Below are 17,900 nucleotides of genomic sequence, written 5' to 3' on the forward strand. Positions count from 1 at the left end.
ATGACAGGAGGACAAGTGTTGCCTTCATGGATCCAACCTCAGGCTTTGTGTTTGGCAGGCAGAAATTGCCTATCTGCAACTGCATCTGAGCAGTTTGCTGTGCTGTCAGCTTCCTGATGCCCTTATCCCTGTAACAGCAGGGTGAGTGTCTCCAAGCTGAAGCAGGGACGGCAGCTTTGAATAGATTTTGATAAGGACTGCAGAGGAATAAGTTCATCTGCTGAGCTGTACCTCTGCATCTGGCAGCTGATTGCTTGATAAAACAGGGAACGCAATGGCAATTTGTTGAAGACAAGTGTTCTAAGGCTTTTAAGAAATGCAAGGAAGCAGGTTTCAAACAGCCACCAATTAAAAGAAGTCTGATTACTTGGGGTCTGAGGAAAGTTATGGCCCAAGATTGCTCATTTTGCATCTCTATTAAATTCTGATTTCTCTAGGTGACAAAGCACCTTCAGCTCACCTTAATTTCAGCATGGTTGTGAGTGATCAAGTAGCTTAAGAAATAAGTTTAGTAGATTTGGAGGAATTTGATAGAAAAATGGAATCGCACAGAGCCTGAAGCATATTGGAGGCAGTTTCTGTGCTGTAACTTTCAGGTCTGTCAAGTCCAATGTCTGGCAGGCTCTCCTATATCTGTGACTCTTACACCTGTTCCTGATATGATACAGGAAAATCTTACCTTGTTATTTAAATCTATGATAGGTAATTTTCTGGCTTTCCATCTCTTCTGTACCTTGGCATCATAGGCAATGCTTAGGTAAGGACCTTGGAAGTGGTGCATGCCTTTACTCAGAAGCATCTGCCAAACAGAAACAAAGGAAGGGTTTCTACAAATAATTTATTTACCAGTCTATCATTTCACTCAGTATTTTTCATTAATTTTGCCTCTTCTCTTGAGAGTTCATTTGCAACAGCACAATTGGTTTTTTTGAACAAGATCCCCTTCTTCCTGGCACATGCAAAGCACAGAGCACCCCACCTCTTCTCCTTTCAGACCCAAAGGCAGTATGAAAAACATAGCTGACTTTCAGAGCAACGTATGCAAAATAACTTTGCCCTCTCTTGATTGTGTTAACTAAAATGAGTTAAAAATACATTGATTGGAAACTACTGAAGAATTTATGGCTTTGTCTTGGTAACATTTTTACTGCCATGAAACAAGTTGTGAATGAGCAGTAATAATGTCCAAAAAGAATATGTGTAAAACACACCATCTAACTGCTTGCCCTTTGCAGTAGATATGCACACTCCACACATCATTCACATTTATCACTTATACAATGGGGCAGCTTTATTTTTGCACTGGAACAGATGTTTATGGGAATTTCATGCCTCTCAGAATGTTTATTCATCTTTCACAATGTCTTCCAAGCTCTTTCTACACTAAATCAGTAACAAAAGCTAAGTCCATACCAGTGTTTTTCTGCCTCTTCTACTTCAGTTTAATTAAATGATTAACTACAATTTTTTCTAGACTTGTACCTATAAGTAGGCAAGTATCAAAGATACAGAAGTAACAAGGAAATCTATTCCCAGATGTAAAGTAAGCAGGAAAATAAAATATGTGGTATATGTTTGGAGTAGTTTACAAAACTTAGTCCACATTCTTTAATTTGTAGGAGTATACTATGCTGTTTTTTTCAAATCTTATACTCTTTATCAGAGATCTAACCAGCTATGCAATAGAGAGGTTCAAAACATTTATTAAAAGATAACTACTCCTAGGTTTTCAGTTATGAAATTAAGTTCCACTCATTACCTTGTTGGTTTTGGTTTTTTTTTTTTGTCAAACAGGTGTGTTTTATGAAGTTGCTCAGAGCTTCCCTGGAGTGGAGGAAAATGTGCGAGTGGATTCACGTGTAAGCAGCCACAGGTGGAGAAGGCACTCGGAGTCTCTCAAATCAGTCGACACCAACAGAGCCAGCATGGGACAGGATTCTTCTGAGCCAGGGGGTTTCACAGACCTGCTGCTTGAAGAGGGTCGTGACAACAGCACCCAGGTTGAGGTAGAAATTTGTTCCATCTATTGTTGGGGCTTTTTTATTCAGTTTGTTATCTTTGCTGGAGGGTAAGTCAAAAATAAAAATATTTACTTTGGTGTTCTCCGGTATTCATAGGGAAAGAGAATCTCATCGTCATTATTGTATTTTTTAAAAAAGTAATTATTTCTTAAAAGTGCCTAGTCTTTATGGAGAGTGATATCCAGGCATGAAGGGGAAGAGGCCTTAGAGAAATAACGAATTGGGAAAAAAAAATTCCAGCTTTGTCAATAAGAGAATTTGTCCATACTACTTGATTGTTGATCTTCCAAAGAATAACATGGATCATATCCATCTAAATGAAATATTGGAATGTTCTCCCTCATTTCTACAGTTTCATTCAGCCTCTGATTACTTGTTTAAAAAATATCTGATAGATTGCCCTCACCTGGATGTAAGCGTGTATCCAAGTGAGTACCAGTTCTGTATTTAAAGCTGCTCTGATTTGAGTAGTGTTGGGAGAGAAGTTGACCATAATCTTATGTTGTGATTGATTGGTGTAAAATATCTCTGCTTATAATGATTTGTGAGAATGCTACTGCTCTGCTGTTTTATTTTAGTGGTTCTTTCTAAACACACTGGCTGAATTATTTTGTCTTTTGACACAGATAGCAAGTGTTAAAACTGTAATTAATGTATTTTTACTGTTTATGAAGATTGTTTAACATAAATTTTACTGTTTATGAATATTGTTTAAAGTATTAGGATTGGAGGGGTTTCTTATTAGTACAATCTACACACTATTCTTCAATACACAGCTTAGAATAAAGACAAGCTTAACACTTTCAGTCTTTATATTCTGCTTCCAATGCAACAGTGCTATTTATTTTTCAGTTGTCAGGAGCTCACTCTCAGGCAAACAAAACAGCTTTCAGATTTGGGATTGTTATCTTACACAGTAATAAAGCAATATAAAACTCATCTGTAGAGACAGTGATGTCTTTAGAGCATGAGTCAAGAAACAATGCTTCCTGAGAAGTGTGTTTTGTGTCTGGTGTTTTTTAAGCTTCCCAGTTTGCACAGTATTAATTATGCTTCCTCTTGCATAAACATGGAAGTTGCTAGTAGGCAAATTTATATTTTTGAATTGCATGTTAATTTTATGATTTGTTTCTTGCCCCCTGTAATCACCATCTGGTTACACTTGTGACAATTCACTCAGGCGTGACACAGATCAATCACCTTGCTAATTATTTTAGCAGGTGGAGTGGAAGATGTCTCAAATACAGGAAGGTTCATGTAGCTGGTCTTTCCTTGGCTTACCAGTAGATCCCCATGCAGTGTCTCAATTTAGTTGAGTTCCAAGCTATTGAGAAGCAAAATCTCCCTCTAACATTCATATATGGCAACAACCAGGATATAAACGAATGCATACAAAGGAGCATATGTAGAATGGTATTTTTTCAGAGCCATTTTTCCTGACAGATTAATGGCATTATAGTGTTTTTACTTCAAAAGTACATCACCCTTACTGAGTTCATTGAATTTGGGTTTTGTGTTCTGTCACATATGTCTTTTTTCTAAAGGCTTTCTGTTACAATAAGATAACTGAGTTGTGTTTTTACACATTATCAGATTCTATTGTGAATCCCTATTACAACACACAGGCATTTAACGAAAAAACCCACCTTGATTCCCAGCTTTGTAGAGGAGGCAGAGTACAACCAGATATTCACAGCAGAAGAATCCGTGTGTCAAAGAATATTCTGCAGCTTGGGAGCTTAGCAGTAGCACTGGAAAGCATATTGATTTTTGAAACCCTTCTTCTGTATGTGTTACAGTTCTTGCTCAAGAAAATCCAGGGAGTGAGTACTACCTGCCATTCATATTTAATGACACTACAGAAATATAACATCCCCCCCCTTCACGGATCCTGTTTCTCTCCAAGGATTTTGTAGCTTGCCATGCAAATGTGGTAGACTCCTCTTACTGGAAGGTTAATATAAACACATCTTTTGCCTTCATTTGATACTGTTTTGTGCTTTACTTTGTCAAGTTGAGTTTACTTTCTATCCAGCTTTAGAAAACCAAAACAAACACCACCCCACACACCCCACCCCCCAAACAAACTAACAAAAAATCACCAAAAGATCAAGGACAAAGGGAAAGGCAGTATGCAGAAATTTCTGCATGATGTTTAAAAATAATTCAAAATTTTTCCTGTGTTTTCAAATCTATACAACCATAGAATGGGTTGGGTTGGAAAGGAATTTATAGATCATCTAGTCCCAGCCCCCTGCCGTGGGCAGAGACACCCTCCGCTAGCCCAGTGCGCCCAAAGCCCCATCCAACCTGCCTTGAACACTGCTAGGGAGGACGCAGCCACAGTTTCTCTGGGTAACCTGTGCTAGGGCCTCACCACTCTCACAGAGAAGAATTTCTTCCTAAAATATGATCTAAATCCTCCCTCTTTCAGATTAAAGCCGTTATCTCTTGTCCTGTCATTATGTGTGCTTTTAAAAAGTCTCTCTCCAGCTTTCTTGTAGGCACCCTTCAGGTATTGGAAGGCTGGTCTGAGGTCTCCCTAAAGCCTTCTCTTGTACTAGGGACCCCGGTGTTGTATCTAGTATTCCATGTGAGGTCTAGCAAGAGTGGAGGTGAAGAACTGCATCCCTCAACCTGCTGGTTATGTTTCTTTTGATGCAGCCCAGGACACAGTTAGCTTTCTGGGCTGCAAGTGTACATTGTGTGGCCATGTTGAGTACTTTGTCCACCAACACCCCCAAGCTGTTCTCAGGGCTGCTTTCAATCCATTCTCTGCTCAGCCTGTAGTTGTGCTTGGAATTATGCCCACCCATGTGTGAGAACTTTCACTTTGGCTTGTTGAACTTCATGAGGTTCACATGGGCCTACCTCTCAAGCCTGTCAACATCCCTCAGAGGGTCATCGTTTCCCTCCAGCATGTTGACTGCACCACACAGCTTGGCATTATCAGTAAGCTTGCCAAGTCATTATGTGAAAAATCATAAAATCAGCTGGTGTGAAGCATAGCTTAGTTCCACTGTATTTTCTTGATATCTTAAGGTAATGAGACTTTGCATTTGTATTTTTCCACTGGACTTAATGGGAGTTGTTCTGTAACTTCACAATGTCATCATCCTGGGTCTACCATCAACCCTTTTCCATAGACTGTTTTAAAATCAACTTGATTGGAACATTAAGTTCAGGCCTTTGTGAACGGCTACCAGGTTTGAGGTCTTTTTGGAAGGCTGATAGTAAGGCAGAGATTATAGGATAAACTCAATTTGTAATAAATTCATACCATAAACACTTTATATAGCAGTAAGAAAATTTGAAAATATTCCTCTTTTCTCCTAGCTTGGTAGGGTTATTATAATATATCAGTTACAGACTAGAATCTTGTAAAACTAAATTATGTTAATCCAAAAAGGTTCGCAAGGATGGAGATTGGTCCCCTCTTCTTTATTTGCAGTTGGTACTTTAGAGCCCAAATATAGAGGAGGAAGAACATGTAAGTCACTGGGGCCATAATCAATAAGCGGTTTATTAAGGTTTCATTACCACTAAATAGCATCCAGGGAGAGCAAGCGAGCAAGCTCTGGAAAAGGACAGGTATAAAAAGCGTGAGATCTCATCTTGTACAGATGGGCACAAATTTTACAGCCCTAGAGAAATCCCTAAAGTGGATAACCTTGGGACAGGTGGAGAAATAGGTTGTCAGCAGTCCAAATACACTATAAAGGTCAACCCCAAAAAGATAGTATTCTGTTGGCACAGTGCATCGAGTTGGCTTGACAGTAAAGGAAAGTATTGAAATGTTTCCCTTTGAAGATAGGAGCATCTGTGGCTAAGGCATATCTTGGAGAAATTTGAAATTACTTTTTTTTTTTACTTTTTTTTTTAAAGGAAAATTATTAGTATAGTCTAACTTCTTACGTTCTTTTTAAGGTTTTCTCTCTACCGGTTTGGTAACTAATGATTTAATCTTTTGCCTTCCTGGGAGTGTGTCCTGCACTAATAATACTTAAGGAGAACTCAAATGCATTTAAAGTTTTTCCTTCCCATGGGTCACAGTTTGAAGTATTATTCTTCTACCTGAAGTAGAAACTTCACGACTCTCAGAAGTTGAAGTGTTTCCCACTAAGCCAGAGGAATTGTTTGGAGTTTAGAAGCATCAGTATGACATTCCGTAGGCACTAACCCACCCATGCTCAAGACAAGGCAGTTCAAAGGCAGCTTCCACAAACCTGTGGGTACCAGGCTAAGAGGGGATATGTGCACTACATCATAGTTACAGGGACCTCAAAGACAGGCATTATTGTGGATGCATTGGAGATGTGGCACATTCAAAAATGAAGTGCCATCTATATCAACAATTTTTCTTTCTCGATAATTTGTTTCTCAAGTTTATGGGATGTCACAATCATATAAATTCAAATCTAATTTACTTCCCACCCCATATCTTTCTTGGGACTCTTCTTTCAAGTCCCAAGTATTGGGTTTTTTTGTTTCTTGAGTAATTCACTACTTTTGTTTGTTTTTCTCAGGATATTCAAAAGCGCCTTTATTTAGAATAAGTAGATCCTAGGAAATGCAATGTGTAGAGTGGAATTTGGTGTTGTGAACACGAAGTTCTTGAAAAGCGGTGAGCATGAAAATATGTCTTAATGAATGTGTCTATTTTCACATTCCTTCTTTCAAGCAAGGAGAAAAATAGAATAAATATACTACCAGTCTTCACATACTCTTACAAAAGAAAAAAAATAGACTCTGCAATAACTCACTATTAAGTAAATTATTAACATTGTTTATTTAAATTCAGATTTGTTGTCATGGTATAACCAACTGTTCTGTTAATCGCCAAAGCCCTGTAGCCGTAAAGGTAACAATGGTAATTAGCAGAAGTTCTTGTTGCCTGTTTCTCATTTGTATTTACTGGAAAAGGAACTGATCCCTGAAATACATTAGTATGGATGTTGGGTCCCCAGTGCACTAAGGTGCATTCCTGTCATGCCACAGTACTTGAATATAAGTCTTTTCCAGTTCTCAGTGGTCATGTGTTGCAGTTTTGTGTAGCTGTGCTGCTGAAACGGTTTTTGTAAGCAGCAGTCACAGTTTTCTGCCAGCCTAAACTATAAACAACGAGCAATTCCAGGCCAAAAGTTGCGGCCCGAGAGATAGTCATAGCGCCTCTGGGAATCACATATAGGAGAAGACAATCCGGAAGTAGCTGCATTTTGCCACCAGAGAAGGGAGTGAGAAGATGTAACGAGCTGTCCAGACACCAAGGCAGGGAAAGGGGGAGGAAGCACCCCAGGTGCCAAAGAGAAAGATGCCCCTTGTAGCCTGGGGAGAAACCCATGGAAAAGGCCAAGACCCCACCTGCAGCCCGTGGAGGGGCTCCACGCTGGATGGAGCAGGTGGAAACAAACCCCTGCCAGCACTTGCAGCCATGAGGAGAATCAGAGACACAGAGATGAGAGAGAGATACTTGTGCCGGAACAGGTGTGCTGGGGAGAAGGCTTGGAATCCCGTGGAGGACTGGGACTGAGAGACATTGTGATAAAGAGATAAAGCCCTGTGGGAAAGGACTCATGTTGGAGAAGTTTGTGGAGGACTGTCTTCTGTGGGTGAGACCCCACGGTGCAACAGGGGGAGGGTGTGGAATGAATGCCTCCTCCCCTCCCCCCCAGCCGAGAAGGAAACCAACTTGCAAGGGACTGACCGAAGCCCCCATCTCCCAGTCCCTGCCTCTCTGTGCTGCAAGTGGGGGGAAGAAGGAAGCAGAATCATGGCTAAAGGGAAGTCTGCTTAGAATGGAGGGGTGAGGGGAAGGTGCTACTGAGAACCCCATTTTCCCCAGTCCCTGCCTGCCCTGTGCTGCGAACAGGAGGGAAGAATGAAGCAAAATTCTGACTGAAGTCTGCTAAGAAGGAAGTGTCTTAAGATCTGGTTGCATGTGTTTTAAGATCTGGTCGCACTTCTGACTCCAGTTTCACTGTTCTTTGTAGTGTAGTGTAATAAATTAGGTAGTTTTCTTTCCTTCGCTCTGTGTCATTCAATGACAGGATGATCTCTCCCTGTCCTTATTTTGACTCCTGAGCCTCTTAATATATATATTCTCCCCTGTCCAACTAAGAAGGGGAGTAATAGACTGATTTTGGTGGGCGTCTGGCCTCCATCCAGGGCTAAAGCACCACATCATGCCTATATTAGCATTAATATATAATTGTGCATCATACAAATTTTTCATTATAATGTTCCATAGTTTAAAATGCCCATAATTTTTCAAGTGAATTGGGATTATGGCTGTGTGGAGCTCCATACAGAGGTGATTATCCTTCTATATTTATTTTTTGTCTCTTTATCCCAGATCTTCTGTACAGCAGCTCCAGGCTTTATTGAAGGTTTGTAGGCAACTTGTTTGGTCCTTGGCTTCACCATTCTCTGCCCCTGATCCTTGTTACTGCTTAACCCAAGTGAACAGTAAAACACTGAAAAGTAAAATACAGAGAAATTGAAATGGAGCAGTCTTTAATTTGGAGCTTGCATTGGCATTAGCAGAAGTTGGCAAATTTGTCAAAATAACAGACGTTAACGAACTTTGCAAAATAACCTTTGAACTTGTCAGTTACTTTCAGATGTGTTGCTGTTGTGTAGAGATACTGCATCAAAGGCAAACTTTCACAAACTTTAAATACCAGAAAGAAATCCAGCAAGAAAATAATAGATTAAATCATAGTCAGGCTTGAGCTGAGCGCAGACATGCTAACAGTAAGGTTTTATTGCTTTGCACCATGAAAAGAGTGAGAAAACTGTAATTTTTCATATAAAGTCTTAGAACTGAATGAATGATTGCAACTGTGTGACAGAAGAAGATTCCGTTCCAAGCATGAAACACCATGCTGAGGATAAGTCAAATCAAACTCAACTCTACCTTCCTTTTTTCTGCCCCTCCCAGCATAGTACTTGTGAGCATAGAAAATTGTGGCTATTTCAGCGCAAAGCAAATTTATTTTTTCGGTAGTGAAATGATTCATTTATTCCTGTGGATGTCACTGATATCTCCTGCAGTGCATTGCTTTCAACTAAAGTATAGCTGTTGCTAACTGAAGACACCTTTCTTTTTCTCTCCTTCGTTTCTCTAGATATTGTTTGAAATGTAAATTTTAGCAGTTCCTGTGATTTAGACCTGAAAAGCATCTTACCCCTATCAGAATACCACTGGTGGGTTTCCTACTGGCAAGAATCTCTTGCTGAATTTTGTGTTTTCTCCCAGAGCTTCTGCCCAGAAGAAGGCTTCTCCCTTATCAGTCCCAGTCACTTGTGGAGGTGAAGATGTCTGATTCTGACTGGCAAAAACAGCCGAAGGGATTGAGTTTTACAGCCCTTGGGATTTGAGAGCAATTACTCTCAGCTACTGACAGCAGTGTCAGTGTGCCCAGTGCTATGCTCTTACTGCAAGTCTGAGCAAGGAAAAGAAATAATGGCTAAGGTTAAATCTCACTCAGCGGGGCAAATGATAAGTTGGTCCTCCGATTACTGCTCTAATGCACTGTGTTAGAAGCAGCAAAACTTGCTCTGTGGATAATTGAAGCCTCAAAACTGAACAATATGATAATTGCATAGTGAGCTGACAGTTTGGTGGTGTTCATGGCCAGGTTGGATGGGGCCCTGGGCAACCTTGTATATATCCAGGCCTGGAGGTTGGTGGCCCTGCCTGTGGCAGGGGGATTGGAACCCTATGATCCTTTGGGTCCCTTCCAACCCAGACCACTCTGTGATTCATAGAATTATTTCTGTAGAAACTTGAAAGTTGTGACAGATATTTAGTATGTACTGGAGGAACAGTCTTGGGAAATGCTGGAGTTGCACTGAAACCATCATGAACAAATCTATAGAGCAGAAAATTTAGATGTCATATTTTTATTATTAGACAAAATTTGCTGTTAAATGATACAGTAATTGAAAGCTAAGATGTATAGAATTTTCTTGCAGTGCTTCTAAACAGCTTTTATTACACTTTTTTCTGAAAAGGTTATTGATATTTTAAAATGGTTTTATTCACACTTTTTAAGGGTTTATTTTAGAAAATTACCATTTGAGATGGAAAACGTAACTTATCCTCAGAAAAACCTAGTCTCCTTTTTTCACACTGAGTCAAGGGAAAACTATTCTTCATGTGATGTTAAGGAAAGTAGTTGAACCTCTCAAAAAACCAAGATGCTTCAGATGATATTCTAAGTCAAACTAAAATTTCTGTAAATTATTGCTATATCCAGTATTTAACTGACTGGTTTTAATAGCTATAAAGAAAAGCCAGAAAGGTAATTGATCTGGAAGCAGCACAGATCACACATGAAAGTCCTTAGTAATCTATTCTTAATAAATCACACCACACAGTGTGTCACCTGCAAATACTATTAGCAACTGGGCTAATCATTAATTTACTCACTTTTTTCTGCTTGTCCAGATGAGTTTTCCACCAGTGATGTGACTGTCTTGTTTTCTTTCAGTTGCAAAATGGTAAACTAGTCAAAAGCCTCATATATATTTTTGCACTGAATTTACTAATTGCTTACTTAAATCAAGGTCATCTTGACACTTGCACTGGGTCTAGCTACGGTCTTCAGCTAGACTGAATTAATTTCCAGCTCTGCAAGAAGTCTTGTGGCAATGAGCCCGTCAGCATTTCCATTATTCTCAATTAAAACTCAAGGGGTGATGGTTCTACTGACTACTCAGGTGTAGCTGAAAAAGAAAAAGGCTAAGTCTGGAGGTGAGACTCATTCTCTATTTAAACTTGGGGGATGTAGAGGGAAGGAAATAGATTAAAATCAAGTTTCCCCACTCCTAAGTAAGGGAAGTCATGGTTCTCTGTGGTAATCTTGAGTTCATTTCCACATGCTTAGCTATGTTGGCACACAGGGCAGTTAATTTGACATGCTGATGATAATGAATTTTTGGAGCAAGGAAGGATACAGGGGATTCAGAATTTAATGGAATCTGCCTTTGAAACGTCTTGATGATAGTATTTTACATTTCCGCATCCCTCTTCAACTCCAAGTTCCTAAAGCACACTACAATTATTCCAGAATTGCTTAACTCATGACTTAAAAGAGCTATGAGTGTTATGAATGACAGACCTTGTACTTTTTTCCAATATAATTAATTCAGTCATACATGTCTCAGCCCTTGCTTGCAGAAGTTCACTGAAAATAGATTCAGATAGTAAAAGCTGAATATTAGCGTGGCTGTGAAGACTGGGAAGGTTTCTCCTCTCCGACCGCTTTCTTTCTGACCTTCATGTTCACCTGAAGTGCCCTCATGATGGAAACTTGGATCTATTCTGTCCTGCAAAAAGCAGTGGATGATGTTCATTTCAACCCATGCAAAACAAACAGCCCTAACTAATTTAACAGCACACAGCAAATTGTGCGTAGCAGGTTTGGAGCATGGAGTGAGGATGAATACATTACTGAGGAGTTAGTGCAGGGGAATTTGGGTAGGTAAGTAAAAAGTTGTTGTGCTAAGCCACGTAATTCCAGTTTGGATAACACCAATCCTTAGGGATAGATTTTTCAAAGCTGTAGGAATCCTGCTGACATTGATGGATTACTTTGTGCCACTCTGAAAATATTGCATGTTTTTCTAATATGTGAGAGTCAATTGTCTGTTATCCCAAAACAGTAACAGCTTGGCATGTAAGCAGTTGTGTGTATCATTTCAGATTTGGTCACATGCTTCCTTTGTGTGTAAACTTAGTAATCATAACTTGAGAGCTTTCAGCATTTATGAGGAAGTCAGTGGCCTGTCTTCATTGTAATTGCGTGAGTTATACAGCCTTTTCAAAGAGAATAATAAAGAGGGCCAAAGCTCAAAATTCTTACCAAGAATTGGATTGGAGCTAAGAAAGTTCCATTTGTAAACATGCATTTGTCCTGCCAAAAATAGCCAGTCAAATGCTATCAGCTGCTGATGAAACACCTTTAATAGTTCTAGTATGTCATACACAGAACAGAAATTCATAGGTAATAAAAACAAAATATCTTTTTTTTCTTTCTTCTTTAACACTGGTATGATTTCATGTGCAGCGTGTGTAGCTTTTCAGAGACCATCAATAAAAAACTGGCAATGGAGATTTTGGACTCTTCAACAAATTGCAGTGTGAATAACAAAGGGGGCAAAAAAAACCCAAACAGCAAACCTTTACATATTCATCAGGCTTTTTAGCAACACAACATTTAATAGAAGAAAAGAGATGTGACAGTGTTACTGGAGGTTTGTTTCATGCATTTGTATCAAGCTGCATGACTTTTCAAAAGTTCTTAGTAAAATTTTTAAATAAAGAAAGCATCACTCAGACTATTCTTTCGGTAGCCGTAGCAACAAAAGTAGGAAGGGAAGAAATTGCCAGTGGAAATCCTATCTCTCTAATCTCATACAGGTGGAGCATTTAAATGCTATGAGGGATACAATGCTGTGATCCCCCTGGAGTAGAGCAAAATAAAAATGGCCTGTTTCTGGTCAGGGTCAAAATGTTGAGATTCCTCCTTGCTCCCTCCAACCCCCCCCCCCCCCCCCCCAAAAAAAAAAAAAAAAGAAAAAAGATTTGGAATACAAGCAGTCTCACGTCTTCACGTTTCTCTGTTTTTCACTGGTTAGGAGGGAATATATATGTTTGCCATCTTCCCCCTGCCCACTTTCAAGTAGAAAGTAATTCTGTAGAGCCTTGCATTTTATCTTCTGATGTCCTGTATTTAGCTGAAAGCCAAAAATGGAAATACAAGTTTATGAAACTTTCCCACTTTGAATCAGTATATTCTTAAAAAGAAACATAGTTGAAAATTATACAGAAGAAAAAATAGCATCTATTTAAAAAAGTATCTTATGTTAGTGCAACTTTGAAATATTTGAGAATATTATATCAGCTGGACAGTGGGTTACTTTGAAGGCAGCAGTACTTTTCAGACAGCAGGGGAAGGGTGTTTGTCTAAGTCGCGGCAAAATGTTTCGAGTATCAGCCCTGAAAAGAGCCGGAGTGCAGACCCTGCAGAGAGCTTGTTTGTAGCCTCATGTTGTGCAATGGGAGTGTGTCTAGCCAACATGTAACTCATCGAGCATGTCAATTAAATGTAATGTCTTACAGTTGTGACACTTTATATTAGAGAGCTCTCAAGGGATTTCACTATTTTTTGCACATGACTGCAAGATCAGATAAAGAAGCATTTCAGTGACAAGTCCTTCTGAAATGTGGCTGCTGAGAAGAGTTTATAAAAGTCATACACAGTATTCTTTTCAATAGTTTGGTATAGAACAACCTTACAACTGCTGTTGCAGATGTACATAGAAAAGTACATGTGTGCAAAGTACAATGGGTACGTTTTCCAAAGCAAACAGCTGGCTTTCCATATACAGCTTAACCACTTTAATTATCACTCGCTTTCTCTCGAAGACATGAATGCTAATTTTGAAATTTTGGATATTGACTGTGGATTTCAGGCAGACTGGTCTTTTGGTAACTAACAATTCAAGTATGTTGTATGTCAGAGCTAAACTAGAAAGTGCTCTGGTTAAATAGACTACCAGTTTGGATTGCAATCCATTTAAACCAAGGGTTTTCTAGAGAAGTCATAGCAATATGGTTTATCCTTGATGCCCAGGCTGTGTGATGAGCATGGTAGTGTCTGGCTATAAGCTGAGCAGTGCAGCTGAACTGGACAGCTCAGTTTTGCCAAAGACTGGTGCTGGGTGACATGAACATACCGCCTTTATCCCTATAGGTAAAAAGCTACTGCCTGTAGCAGTGTAATACTGGTCGCACATGTTCTCAGAGCTCACTGCCTTACGATTTGATCTCTGAGCCCTGATAGATCCCTGAGACACAGAATTAACTGCTCAGGAATTGCAGCGCATGTGGAGGCAGTTTCCTGCCTGTCCTACACACAGCCCTGATCAACTAAAAACTATTCCTGCTAATATTAATTTAATCCAGCAGATCCATTCCTCCCAGTTTAGATCTGCCATTTTCTCTCCTCATGTGAGGTCTCATGGCTGCTGGGTCTTGGTTTCTCTGTTTTCTTCTCATGTCTTCCAACAGAGGATGGGAAACAAGGACAAATTACCCATCCCAGCTTCTGAATATGCACCAGAGAAAGAAATGGGCTATGGAGAGTTTAAAGTTTCTGCATTAAAAAAGAAAAAAATTAAACTGAATTTATGATGTGTCTTGGAGGAGAAAATGCACAGTATGGCTCAAAATACATAAAAATACATATGCTCAGAAATACACTGTTATATTACATGCAGAAGTTAGTCTTTAAAAGACTGAAGTACTAAATCTTCAAAAGCTAACTTGACAGAAAATGTAATTATTTATGGCATTATCTGGAGCCATGAGCCCCTAAGAATGGGACTGGTAACAGGCGTGGGGTCATAACCGTAGATAATCTGTGGTCTAGGCCTAACAGTTACTTTTTTATGTTTACCAAAAGTCATTCTCTGAGTTTCAGTTTTGTGAACAGTCATTTATATATATATCTAAAAATTAGAAAATAAACTGTATAACACATTTCATAATTACACCAAAATTAAATTGCTGCTAGGTATTTTCATGGTTATTTTATTGCAGTGGTTCCTATTATTTTCTTTTAGTGGAGAGGATGTTATAGAGCAGTTAATAAAGGCTTATTTTGAGAATGTCATTTTCTCAAACTCCTGCTCTAGCAAATCAGGAACAAAACTGCATAATAAATATTTCCCCACTGTAATTGGGTTTTGAGTGACTTGGTGATTTGGCTTTTTTCCTCTCTTAAGTAAGGCATTGCAGAGACTTTTGCTCTTTTGAAGCTTGTCTCTTATGACAAGACAGTCCAAGGGGCTTTATAAGACTGCTGTAATGACCCCTAAATAGGCTGACAGTTTTATAGCAGTCCCCAAGAGGGAAGATTCCTTTCAGAAGCAGCTGAATATCATGAAAAAGGCAGTGGCTCCATGTTGACTTTTCACAAAGCCGGAAAGACTAAACGGCTTTTTGGATTAATAACAGGTTTATGGCATCCTTCTCTGCCAGACTGTCTGTCAGCATGTGTGACTCTCCATTATAGGTGCTGTCAGTCGCTCAGAAAAGTGAGGTTTAAAAACCAGGGAGTTTAAGACGTTATAGAGCAGTATAAAGCTTTGCATATACATTGGGGTGAGAGCTGTGAGCTAAATGCTTTTGTTTCATCCCAACTGATGACATAATTTAGTGTTCAGAATAATAACCTCCAGATGTAAATATATGAGATTCTGGGCAAAGTGATATCCGTACGGGCTTGAGTGAAAAATTGAGTTTGAGGACTCCACACGCACCAGACTTTTAGGACTCTGCAGGGCGCTTGCGTAGACTCTTGGAGAATATAGTGTGAGATGAATTTCTTAATCCCAGTGCATGCAGACAAAGGATTAGCTCTTTTGTTAGATTGGCTTCCCCTTCTTCATTAGACATGATATTAGGTGTTCAAAATGAATTTTGCTAAGGCTTGTATAACCAATGGTGATGTTTGCAGGCTGTCCTCGGGTTCTGCTGGCTGTTGACGTGGAGTATGATATGCCTGTATAGATACATACATTTTTCAAAATTCTTCCTGCATCAGACATTAGTAAATAAATAAATAAATAAAAAGAATATGCAGTAGCTTTGTCATTGTGAAAGCAGAAAGGCAGTTCTGTAAATTGTATGTTACCTCAGCAGAGATTCGTACGGAACAAATGCTTTTTGTTAAGAGGCTGAACAGCGGCGAGTTTATCCTTGATACAAAGCACTTATGAAATTAAATCAGTACTTCTGAGCATCAGAGAACCGCTCATAATAATCAAGCTTCCTAAGTAACAGCCACTATATATATATCCTCTGCAAGACTTTCATGTGGTAGTTCACATTTAGCTTATCTACTGAAATATGAGCTTTCGCATTTTGAGAGGCCAGTTCAAATTAAGAATTCCTTGGGGTTCCTTGGTTATCAGATCGTATAAAACTGTAAAATTTCATCATAACACTGCTATGTTATAGTTATAATTGCAGTTCTCTGTTAAAATGCAGTTATACGGCAGCAGTGTGCAAAGTGTGTCTCCAATTTTTTCTGGCTTTGATCTTCCTATTAAGATCCCATGTAAGGATAGATGATTTTTTTAATCATACTGTCTTATCTCTTCTGCTAATGGCTGTTATACTGGGGATATTCTCCATGTATGCTTGCCACCTGCCCCTACCTCATTTGGTGCCTGCCTAAAGCAAAGGTAAATAAATGAAGAAATTCAATTGCAACATCATACATATGTGTTTCCTCTACCCTGGTAACATAGTGTGTGACTATACATCTTTCTTGGCCTTTCTCAGTGCCCAGGTACGTGCTGGCTGGAAGAGCCTTTCCATTAGCTACGATGCAGAGCTAGCTCAAGTCCAACATGAGTTGCCATTTCTGTTCCGCCCCTTGTGCTGTTTTTAGCCAGTGTGCACTAATAATGTTGAGCAATTTTCAACAGAAGTCTGAAACAATTCAGAAGTCAATTGTAACTGTGTTTTACTGACAGGATAGGCAGAGATACAGTAAGACAAGTGCTTAGTGAGAATGGGTGAGAGTGGGAACAGTTTTGAGGAAGCTGGTTTTGCTAAATGAGTGCAGGGACACTTAGTTGTTATTTTAATAGAAAAGGTGTTCCATTTTCTTGTGCAAAATGAATTGCCAGAGCTGTTTTTCCTCATCAGGGAAATACTTTTAATTGCTGGCTCATTTCCTTCCTCTTCTGAACTAGTATTTTATTATCTTTGCTTTCTCCCTGAAAAGTAGTCTATTTTTAAATATATAATTGCCTGTTTTCTTCTCACAGTGTTTCAATTTTATTCTATAAATGCAGATTTTAGAAATCATAATTTTCTGATTAATTTCATAGCCTATTCATTTATAAATGCTCATACTATACTCAGAGTTAAAGATGGTTTTCTGAACTTAGTGTTTGATGATGAATTTTCTCAGTACTAATTTTTGGGGCAAATGCCATAGTGCTTTCAGTTAATTTAATGTTAAACATAGTCTGTGATTTTAACAATAATCAGGCAAATTTTCATGTGTTTTATTAAAAATCAAATACCAGACCTTCTTTTCACAGTGATAAAATTAGGCATCTATAAAGCCTAACTTCATAACCTTGATACCATTTGGAGCATTCTTACAGAACTACCAACTAGGCTCAGTCTTAGAGCTTCCTAATGGTGGAGGTAAGGGCTTAGCTACCATTAAACAGAGTAGCTTTACTAGCTATGAAAAACTCAAAATGCAAAAAATCAGCATAGTTTTAACTATAATTTAGCTACTGTATGTTTAACTGAAACAAGCTTGTTTGGTTATTATTTCTTCTCTGTCTCCTGGAGCTCTTTCCTTGAGACTCGTTGATGCCTTAAATGTAACTTTTCATTTCTATGGATATTGTCAGAATGATAAATTAGGTGGGAAAAATATCTCTTTGTTGTCAAGAGCTTTTAATTTACTGTACCTCTTTTGTATACATGACAGTAATAACTGTTTTTGTTGACCATTAAAGAAGAAAAGGATTTGGTAAGGTGGCTTTTCTCATCTTCCTGACAGTATGGTTTTAATTATGTTTAGTTGTGTGACTACCCCTAGAACTGCTGAAGTTGTTAGAAGTTGTTTCCAAAGTGTCACTGAGATGTACTGGGCAAGTACATCCTGGCATGGAAAGTACAGCAGAAGATATAGAAAACATCAAGGAGAAAATAACCTGATTATATGTGCTACAGCTTAAGTAAAATGTACCAGTAATGGTGTTAATGTAGGATGAAATCCAACTGAAACAGGATTTATGGTCAATATATTTAACGCAGAGCATGAACAGTTTCAT

General features: G+C 38.8%; 1 protein-coding gene across 1 annotated transcript in view; it reads left to right on the forward strand.

Annotated features, from left to right (window-relative positions):
* Positions 1-17,900, forward strand: part of PLXDC2 (plexin domain containing 2) — a gene marked incomplete at its 5' end in the record, with an annotated part of 260,604 nt that overhangs the window by 117,446 nt on the left and 125,258 nt on the right. The window contains one exon of the mRNA XM_084260059.1: positions 1,795-2,006. Coding sequence (XP_084116185.1) covers positions 1,795-2,006 — 212 coding nt within the window. The remainder of the gene's footprint in view (positions 1-1,794; positions 2,007-17,900) is intronic.

Source organism: Gallinula chloropus (assembly GCF_964237585.1).
Source record: "Gallinula chloropus genome assembly, chromosome: 2".
Lineage (NCBI taxonomy): Eukaryota > Metazoa > Chordata > Aves > Gruiformes > Rallidae > Gallinula > Gallinula chloropus.